Raw genomic sequence first — 10,708 nt, 5'->3', positions numbered from 1 at the left:
TTGTCTTCAATTAAAAAGAAAAAGGACCCTGATGACCAAGACAATTGTTTCATGGATTTTTAAGATGAAGCTTATCAAGTGCAAGTCTTACTGATAAGAAACACACACCGTAAAATAGATAATAATAAAAGTAACAAATTACAGATGTTACACAAACATAAATATTTTTTGTTTATTTGGGTGTTAAAAAAATTTTGGTCCAGTAACACAAAATCATTTTAATTACTACGGCTTTCGTCAATAGTTTATCAATAACTTTTTACATCATAACTGCCACCCAAACTTTTCAAGACTAGGTACGGAATCAATATCTAATGACTAAGGGTGTACTTCATAGGCGTTCCTAGGTTCAATAAGTTTCAGTAAGAGATAAGACTTTAAAATTGTCATGTGAATAATCTAGTAATATTTATTTTTTGATACATGATGGACTATTTACAACGGTGTGTGGATGGTAGGTTCTCGAGTTGATACACCCTTCTATTGACTCGTGTCTAATTAAGCATGTTTCTTTTCATTTGTTTGGCAGTTCAATCTTGCTAAATACATGTGGCTTTTTCTTAATGATGATGCCTATTCTTTGTTGAAATTTGTTTCTAGTTAGATAGTTGATACTACGTGCAAAATAAACCATGATGGTAAAAGAAATCTTGAAAACGCTAGGAAGTAAGCAAGAAACTAATATTTTCAAAAATATGTATCAGTTTCATAATATGAGGTACGGTTGTTCTTGTAACAATACTGTTTGGTAGCATTTTTCTATTGGCCCCAACACTTGATCGTCTTCAAAGAAAATTCCTGTCCGTACGACAACCGTGTCTTTGTTTGTAGCCTCATTTGCTGTTGCTTTAGTGAGCCCGTTGAAATGTTACAATGGCGTTCGAGATTTATTTTTCCCTTAGATTATGTAAATACTCTGTAGATTAATTAGAAATTTTCTATTTAAATTTGATGCAAATTTTGTTTCTTCTTAAAAAACTTATTATTTATTATAGCAGTAGTTTAGCTAGGTATTTTGAAAACATATCGTAAGAGCAGTTAGTTTTAGCTTTCTAAACAGTGCATTTTGTAATGTAAGCGAGAAGATTCTTTTGTTTAATTAATTGTTTATTGTTTGACTACTTGTTGAAACTGTTTAAGGAAGTAAAAATGATACAATTAGTAAAAATTTTTGTTGACGTATTTTATTGATTTGACTTTATTTACTGATTTTTGTTCGAGTAAGTGTGAGATGGCTAACTTATGTTGTAAAAGATAACACACTGTACGAATGCCTTAGAATCCACAGTATGACGAGGTTATATGACTGTTAATAACCGTGTATTATATCGAAAGAACCCAACTTAGAATTGGCACGAGATCATTACCGGTGAAAATCAAGTAGCCGGTGAAATCAAGATGTTTTAATGTGTTTAATGTTTAAAAGTTTTGAAGTGTTATATTGAAATTACTGAATTTAACTCAAAGTGACAAATACAATGATGTCAGAAAATTCTAAAAAAAATCAAAATCCGCATCAAGAGCCTTTAACATCTCTGTACTATCGAAAGTTCATTTACAGATTAGCCAGTTGTGTTGTATAGGCTTCAAAATTGGATCAGACTTGACTGATGGTTTATGTTGTCAAAAATCGTTATTTCTAAAAGAGAACAATCGAAAAAATTAATTCAACGGTAAGTAGATCTCAAGATCTCAGATCTCGGAAATATGTCAGATTTCCGAAATCTAGGACAAAAAAAAAACTTTGGTTCAACCCCCTTACATGGTCGAATGAATCAGATTAAAACATTTATTGAACAATCAAAAGTGGAAGAATTTGGATGATGAACAAATCCAGTAGCTGATATGACTAAGTATACAAATTATGGATAATCAAGAGAGAAAGACCAAATACAACAGAAAACAAAACACAATCGGTAATACTTGCCACAGTCTTAAATTTGAATTTTATTAATTTCTTTTCTTTTAATTAAAATAAATTTTTTAAAAAAATAGAAACCAGTACCTGATACTACTAATTGTGGATTTAATCATAATAAATAATATTCTTATGATATGTGCTGTTTCACCAAGAGAATCTCTCAACGTTTGAATTCATTCGGTGGCAAATTTCTTGATTATAGAGATGGAACATTATGTCCATGTAAGTAAATAATCTCTAGAAGTAATTAATCTAGACACAGCATGTTTAAGATAGACCTGAAATTGTTATTCTTAAATCGTCTGTCACGGATTTCCAGATGCTTCTACCTTATTTTAACCTTTATGCTAAATTATTATAATATAGGGGTAATTTTCGATAAATGAATTACCATCAAATGCATAAATAACGGTTAAACTGGCTTAAATGTAAATACTGGAATGGTCTGGTGGTGAAAACTTGGAATAATAGAACGGCAAATAAGAGTAGATAGTTAGAATTAGCGGTTTTATTTCAAAATGTCATACAAAACCTGTTATTTTCAACATCATTTTTACACGTAAAATTAATTTTAATTTATTTTATTTAATTTATAATACATAGATTTTGTGTCAGATAAAAAGTTTAATTTCGATTTTGCGTTCTGTTTCTATTTCACAAAATATATTTTGCGTTTAATATGTATGATTAACCGAGTAATTTTTTAATTCATGTTCTGCACAGTAAAACCACAAGGGAAAAAAAATCAACTCTCAACATCGACAGTAAGGATCTTTTTTCAATTCAGTTTAATTAATATGTCATAAAAGTCGAGTCAAACTCAATAGAAATTGATAGCGAATTCATACATTTAATTAGTAAATTTGGGGCGCATGGAAACTTTTTGAAATCTCTCTATTTCTATTGTCTTCTATTAAATCTCGAGGTTAGTAATTTTGGAAAAATAATAATTTTAAACTTAATGCTCTGTACCTCTAATTAATGATTTAGTTCAAATTGATTTGGTCTCACTAGTACTAATACATTTTTCTCTTCTCGACTCGTAAGTAAAATTTCTTTTCAGATCAAGCAGGATGTGTCTTTAAACCTTAATTTTATAAGTATGGATTAAATTGTCTCGGATTACGATAAAAGAAACGTTTATGTGATCTGGAGAATTTTAAATCAAATTTAAATCTTTGCTTCGTATTTGTTAATCTAGTTGGAGTAATAATCAAAAAATAATACATCATTCAAGTTCCATTTTGCAATTTTATTTCATTATTTTTATTTCAAAGTTCCGGATTATAATTTAAGAATGAAAAGTATCGTCAGCCAACATTGAATTTAAAATAGAATAATTTTAGAATATTCGAAATGCAACTAGAAGAATCTAAAATTCATAGACTTTCTGGAATAAGCGAGATTTTAAATTTGATCTAAACCATATAAAATTTGACTTTGTAGAAGAATTCTTGTAGCGGTTGTGAAAAGTTAAAAATTTGCCATCAGAATAATGTCTTTAATAGTGGTTAAATGATATGTAGACCGATGTTAATGAATTTGAAACAAATTTTCTTTCTTTTTCTATGCAATAAGGTTTGATCTCGATCATTTTATTCTTAAAAATAAAAAAACTATTGTAGCGGTTAATTAAGTATCATGTAATTCAAATTAAAATGGCTATTTACAATTTAACTTTTTTTTTGTTTTAAATGTAAAATATTAATTTTGTAACTTTGTAATTGACATTGGTTTACTTTATGGAATACTGAGTGAACAATACGTGATGAAACGTCTGATTGCAATTAAGAAGACGACTGAATGATTCATCAATTTGAACTCGAGGAAGAATAGTATTCTCCAATTCATTTAAAAAGAATGAAGTTGTAAAATAGAAATGAATCACAAATCAAGTATCAATTTAAGTAATTATACGACTTTTAATGATGCAAAATGTGTACTTTTTTTTTTATTGTTTTACTATTTTTCAACACAATATGTATATGAAAAGTTTATTAATTTCGAATTTACATTCTTTTATTCTATCAAAAGCGAATGGTAAATAGCTCAATTCTATGGACTTATATATATATCTATACAAAAGACCCTATTTTCAAAAATACAAAAAAATTATTTCGTATCCATATTCAAGGTCTCATCAATTTGGGTGTTTTAAAATTAAGTTTCATACAAATTGAAAACAGAACTTCATCAGAGAAATAATTCATTCTACAACAAACGTCTCAGATTGAGAGATAGATCAAATTACAATATACTCAAGAGTAAAAATATAATATAATATATTCAAACATTACCAAGATCAATTTGTTGACTCCATAAAGTAGAAAACCCCCAAAAATTGTTCAGTTTTATTTTACAGATCAGAACAGTCTTTAAACAAATATACCCACATACCGTAAGATCATAGGATCAATTTTCTGAAAATTCAGTCTCAGGGATTTATACACAAATTTAAACTTTATAAAAAGACATTTGTTAAGTTTGTCGACTTACTACAAAAGTAATCTTAAATAAGTTTTTGAAAAACAAGGGTCATTTCTTATTTGCAGATTTATATTTATAATTATAGTCATTTATTCTACAGCTTAAAAAATTTTGAAACTTTCTAAATTATTGTTGGAAATTCATAGTGAAGTTTAAACCACATTGATATTTGGAATCATCAGCTTATAAACAAGATATCTGTTCATAAAAAGTTGAATTATTTGTTAAAAGACAAAACTAATAAATATTTCTATTTTTTTTGTTGCAAATTTTTGAGTATCAAAACTCCCGATTTTTAAAACAACCACAATCGAGAATCATAATAAAATAAATAAGAAGGTTAGTTATCAAAGTCATTTACAATTAAATCTTGATATCAAATCACAATAATCGAAATTGCATATCAATTCATTAGCTACTACGAACCTTCATCAACATATTTTTTGAAGCTTAAGAAATTATTAATCAAATTTTATTTTATACTCCCGTAATTAACAGGTTATAAATTTAACACAGACCGTTATCTCGAGCATTTATTCAACAAAAGTTAGATCCTTTTATACATAATTAATCAAAAATTCATAATAAGTTAATGTTTTATCCTATCCAACAAGTTATTAAATCAACAACAACAAATAAAGTATGGTTAGAAAGAATCCAGATACTAAATTCAAACGAAAAAGATCTGGGTGTTTAACATGTAGAGATAGACATATAAAATGTGATGAACAGAAGCCAGTTTGTAATAATTGCATCAGATCAAATAGAAAATGTTTAAGTGGAATTAGATTAAATTTTACACAATACACTTTTGCAAATCCATTGAATGATATACCGAATAAAATTTTGAAAGAATTAAAATCAAATTCAAATTTGGAAAAATTTAGATTTTTGGATCATTCAATAACGGTTGCATCTATATACAATGGAAAAGATAAATACAATTCATATTTACATCTACATTCATCCGAAGAATTGAAGGAGTCAGACATGCAATTTGAAAATGATACTTATTATTCTCAAACTTTGAATCAACAATTACAAAAAACATCAACAAAATTTATAATGTCACAATCTGAATTTCATCAAAATCCTATTAATTCAGATCTACGGTCTCAGATAGTAGGTGGTAGTCATCACTCAAACATGCCCTTCAATAATATACAACCTGATGCTGATTCAAATCAATATGAATTTTTCAACTACATGGGCTTTTTGCAACCAAATTATATAAATCAACAACATTCGCACTTTTTGCAACCACAACAACACATAACTTCATCATCAAATGATCAATCTCAATTACAAGCACAAGTTCATCAACAACAAAATTTTTTGAATTTTCACCAAAATAACTCATCAATTTTTCAACAATTGAGATTTAGTCCGCCTATTCAAAACCTTCACAATTTACAGCAACAACAACAACAACAGCATCAACTACAACCTTATCATGAATTTCATCAACAACAGCATATGATTAATCCACCCAAACAGACCGGTTCAACAAGTCAACTTTATACATCTAATCAACTCAATCTGGACACATTTCCATCTACCACATTATCTCAAATTCCCACTTCAAATGATTTACAAATGCTTATAAATTCATTGGAACAAGAAGAAATTTATTGGTTTTTGGATTTATTCAACGATCAAAGAGTATTTCAAAATCTTATACCTACAATTTGTTTTAAGAATTCAATTCACCAAAATTTATTGATACCAAGTTTGATGAGTTGTTCAAAATTTAAAGATATTAATTTGTTGGCATTAACTAATTTACAAACTACTCATTGGAATCAAATTCCGAAATCAGACTTTAAACAAGTAGAGTCAAATTTAGATTTGTTTCAAAATTTAACTATTAGTATAGTTTTGATATTGTTTGGGATTTATATAAAATACAACAAATTCATAGTCAAAGGTCACTTAAGATTTGTTTTACATTCTCAACTTAATTTATTTGAATTAATTTTGGACAAACTTGAACACCATTTGAATTCATATAGTTCATTCGATTTATTATCAAATGAATTCAAAGTGATCATTCAATCTGTTACAATTTTAAAATTTTTCATGAATAAATCATTCGATTTTGCATTTGAAGAAGATAGACAACAAAAATTAGGACTACAACAACAACAATTTCCACACTTACAAAATGATCAACTCGATTTATCAAACTTTAATATTTTAAATAAATATGAAACAACATTATTAAATGTTTCATATTATGAAAGTAATAATCTATACTCCATGGAATCACAAAAATTAAAACATTTAACATGGCATTTAATTAAATTAGATTGTATAAAGACTAATCCAATAAATCAAATTTTTACAAATATGAACACTTATCCAATTGATAAATCATTACCTAATCTTGAAAATTTACAACAATATCAATTAAAATCACAACCACAAATAATTATAAGAACAATTTTACAAAATTTTTATTTAAAATTAATTAATATTAATAATACTCAAAATTTACAATTTATACAACATTTAAATTTAAAATTAAATTGGTTTTTTAATAATTTAAATCAATTTTATGATAATAATGAAATTAACGAAGATGATGATGGGAATAATAATGAAATTATGATTTTTTATTGGCATAAATTTTTTGAATGGACTGAAAGATATATTAGTTCTTAGAATTTGCATTTATTGGGATATATACAATTTATAACCATTTCTTTAACTCAATTGCATTTCTTCCAGACTATTTATGAATTTCCAATAGAAATTCTACTCTAATCCCCCTTTTTTTTTTTTTTTTTTGTCATTTGAGCTAAATAAAAATCTCATGATACAACCTCCGGTTCAGAATATCTGAGAACATCATGGCGAACTGAATTCTCCTACACAAATTAGTTAGCGGAATTAAATAAATTTATTTGACTTCTTGACAGAATCAAGCATGCTATCACTGATGTTGCAAAACGAATGCAGCAACTCGTACTTTCAATATTGTACTTCAAAATCCCTAAATTTACTCGTCTAATGAGCTTATAGTCACATTTCTTACACTTTGAAAATGGATAGAACTGGCAACCAATTAATTATGTCATTACACCCCATGTACTACTAACACTTGATGATGTTAACCTCAAATCTGTATGTTGTGGATTAATCACACAAAATTTGGTAGCATCTCTTACTAATTGAGATCTCAAGTGTTTATGTTCAATAACTTAACTTTGGCAAAAAAAAAATTTTCCGTTTAAATTGCATCATCATCTATTACAACCAAAACTCAAATATGTCTTTAGGAACTTTATACGTTACTCAACAAACTAGAAGTTGGGTTCCAAAAGGAATTGTTAAACAATTCAACTTAGATGTTAAATTAAGTGATAAAGATGAAACTTATCACAATAGTTTTCCATTAAATAAAATTCCAGCTTTTATTGGTCCAAAAGGATTTAAATTGACTGAGGTTATAGCTATTAGTCTTTACTGTATGTATAATTTTGTTTATTCAATTCAATTGACTACTTCAAGTTACCATTGAGAATTGGTTTTACATTACAATGATGAGAAAATTTTTCATATTATTATACAGTTATCCCTGTCTTAATAAATTATGTCGAGAATTTATAATCTGATATTTACAATTCATGAAATCAATTGATTTAAAGTAAAAATGATTTACTAACTTGTTTTGATAGTAATTAACATTGCCGATCCGAAATCAAAATTATTAGGTAAAAATGCTGCTGAATACGCTCAAATTCTTAAATGGTCATCACTCGCCAATACAGAATTATTACCAACCGAAGCTAAGGTTTTTAAACCATTGACTGGTCAATCTCCATACAACAAAAAACAAATTGACGAAGGTAATGCATACTTAGATACCGTGAATGGTATTTTTGAAGAAAGATTAGCTAATTTTACATATTTAGTTGGTGAAAGATTAACTGTTGCTGATCTCCTCGCTGCTACTTTCTATGTTAGAGGTTTTGAATTCTTATATGGTAAAGAATGGAGAGCTAAATTTCCAAGTATTACTAGATGGTTTACCACAGTTCTTGACTCTGATTATTTGAAATCAATTGTACCAGAAGTTAAATTCAGAGATGCACCAATTGAATATCAACCACCAAAGAAAGAAAAGAAAGCAAAAGCTCCAGCTGAACCAGCTGCTAAAAAAGAAGCAGCCCCAAAAAAAGCTGCTCCAGCTGCTGAAGAAGAACCTGAACCAGCTGCTGCTCCAAAACCAAAACATCCATTAGAAGCTTTAGGTAAACCAAAAGCTCCATTAGATGAATGGAAAAGAGTTTATTCAAATGAAGAAACTAGAGAAGTTGCTATCCCATGGTTTTGGAAAAATCAATATGATCCAGAAGAATGGTCATTATGGAAAGTTGATTATAAATATAATGATGAATTGACTTTAACATTTATGTCAAATAATTTAGTAGGTGGTTTTTTCAATAGATTATCAGCATCAACTAAATACATGTTTGGATGTTTAGTTGTTTATGGTGAAAATAATAATAATGGTATTACCGGTGCTTTCTTAGTCAGAGGTCAAGATCATGTACCAGCTTTTGATGTTGCACCAGATTGGGAATCTTATGAGTTTACTAAATTGGACGGTTCAAAAGAAGAAACTAAAGAATTTGTTGACAATATGTTTGCTTGGGATAAACCAGTTGAAGTTAATGGTGAAAAAAGAGAAATTGCCGATGGTAAAGTCTTTAAATAGGCTAATCATTGATCTATAGTTGATTTTCATACTTTGATAGTGTAGTTCTAGTTAAATGTATAGAATCAATTGAATTGATATGTCCCTTTATGAAATGAATACGTTTTAATCTCTTAATTATAATAATCTAAATTTGACAGGAAAAATATTATTTCAATGATTTCGAGAAAAAAAAAATAAAAAAAAAAACACGGTTCAAAGATTAAGATCAAGATAGTTAAATCTTTTGAGTCGTACATTGAAAAGTCATTCGATCTTACCATTCACCCAAGCCTTTCATCTTAGAGACCGAATCATTAACTTGGAAATCAATTAGAACTATCAAAGACTACTTTCATTTATCAATATATAGACTTAAAAATGGTACATTATAAGAACTCATATATAAATTACATACGAAGAAGACCATTAGCCCTTCTAGCTCCAATCACATTGCTAGTTATAATATATTTTTATTTTTTCTCAACAGCATCTTCATCATCATCAACAAAACCCAAATATAGCTACAATAAGAAATCAAAAGGTTGGTTTAATAATAATAAAGATTCTGTAATATTGAAAAACTTACCAAAAAATCATATAAAACATTATGATTTAAATAAATTAACCATATCAAAAGATGCATTAGCTAAAAAGGAGGAAGTATTGATCTTGACACCAATGTCGAAATTTTTACCTGAATATTGGGAAAATTTAAATAAATTAACTTATGATCATTCATTAATATCATTAGGTTTTATTTTCCCCAGAAATAATGATGGTGATGAAGCTTTGAAAAATTTAGAGTCTTATTTAAAAATTGCAAAAGCAAACAATAAATTGAATTTTAAAAAAATAACATTATTAAGACAAGATTCAAATTCTTTGACTAGTCAATTAGAAAAAGATAGACACGCTTTTAAAGTTCAAAAAGAGAGAAGATCAATGATGGCATTAGCAAGAAACTCATTAGTTTTTACATGTTTGGATCCTTCTACTTCTTGGGTTCTTTGGTTGGATGCTGATATTGTGGAAACCTCACCAAATTTAATACAAGATTTAACATCTCATGATAAAGCAGTATTATCAGCAAATGTATATCAAAGATTTTTTGATGATAAAATAAATGCTGAATCAATAAGGCCGTATGATTTTAATAATTGGGTTGAAAGTGAAGAAGGTTTAAAAATTGCAAAAGGTTTAGCTGATGATGAAATAATTGTAGAAGGTTATGCAGAAATGGCTACTTATCGACCACTAATGGCTCATTTTTATGATGCCAACGGAGACAAAAATACAGAAATGGCATTAGATGGTGTTGGCGGAGGAGCTGTTTTAGTTAAAGCTGATGTTCATAGAGACGGGGCCATGTTTCCATCTTTCCCATTTTATCATTTAATAGAAACCGAAGGATTTGCTAAAATGGCCAAAAGGTTAGGTTATGAAGTATTTGGTTTACCAAATTATTTAGTCTTTCATCATAACGAGTAAATATGGATTTGAGTCGGCAATTAATAAAATAATTTAATTTATAACTATTTCAGTTAAAACTCTAACTTCAACAAGACAAAAATACGATCCCGCTATATGGCCAGTTA

General features: G+C 27.9%; 3 protein-coding genes across 3 annotated transcripts; all 3 read left to right on the top strand. All coding sequences in view use genetic code 12, as the record gives it.

Annotated features, from left to right (window-relative positions):
• Window positions 1-5,050: 5,050 nt before the first annotated feature.
• On the top strand, window positions 5,051-7,072 carry AHR1 (Zn(II)2Cys6 transcription factor AHR1; the record flags this gene model as incomplete). Its single annotated transcript, XM_051759170.1, has 1 exon — window positions 5,051-7,072. One exon carries the CDS (start codon window positions 5,051-5,053, stop codon window positions 7,070-7,072), a length of 2,022 nt encoding a protein of 673 aa, XP_051613075.1.
• A 607-nt stretch (window positions 7,073-7,679) lies between these two features.
• Window positions 7,680-9,131, top strand: CAM1 (translation elongation factor EF1B gamma; the record flags this gene model as incomplete). Its single annotated transcript, XM_051759169.1, has 2 exons — window positions 7,680-7,878; window positions 8,089-9,131. The coding sequence occupies 2 exons, from the start codon at window positions 7,680-7,682 to the stop codon at window positions 9,129-9,131; spliced, it is 1,242 nt and encodes a 413-aa protein (XP_051613074.1).
• A 360-nt stretch (window positions 9,132-9,491) lies between these two features.
• On the top strand, window positions 9,492-10,601 carry MNN9 (mannosyltransferase complex subunit; the record flags this gene model as incomplete). Its single annotated transcript, XM_051759168.1, has 1 exon — window positions 9,492-10,601. One exon carries the CDS (start codon window positions 9,492-9,494, stop codon window positions 10,599-10,601), a length of 1,110 nt encoding a protein of 369 aa, XP_051613073.1.
• Between the last annotated feature and the right edge of the window lie 107 nt (window positions 10,602-10,708).

Source organism: Candida pseudojiufengensis (assembly GCF_024610245.1).
Source record: "Candida pseudojiufengensis strain CBS 10847 chromosome Unknown scaffold15, whole genome shotgun sequence".
Classification (NCBI taxonomy): domain Eukaryota; kingdom Fungi; phylum Ascomycota; class Pichiomycetes; order Serinales; family Debaryomycetaceae; genus Lodderomyces; species Lodderomyces pseudojiufengensis.
Note: the sequence above shows the minus strand (reverse complement) of the source record. Positions and strands in the feature narration are given on the sequence as shown.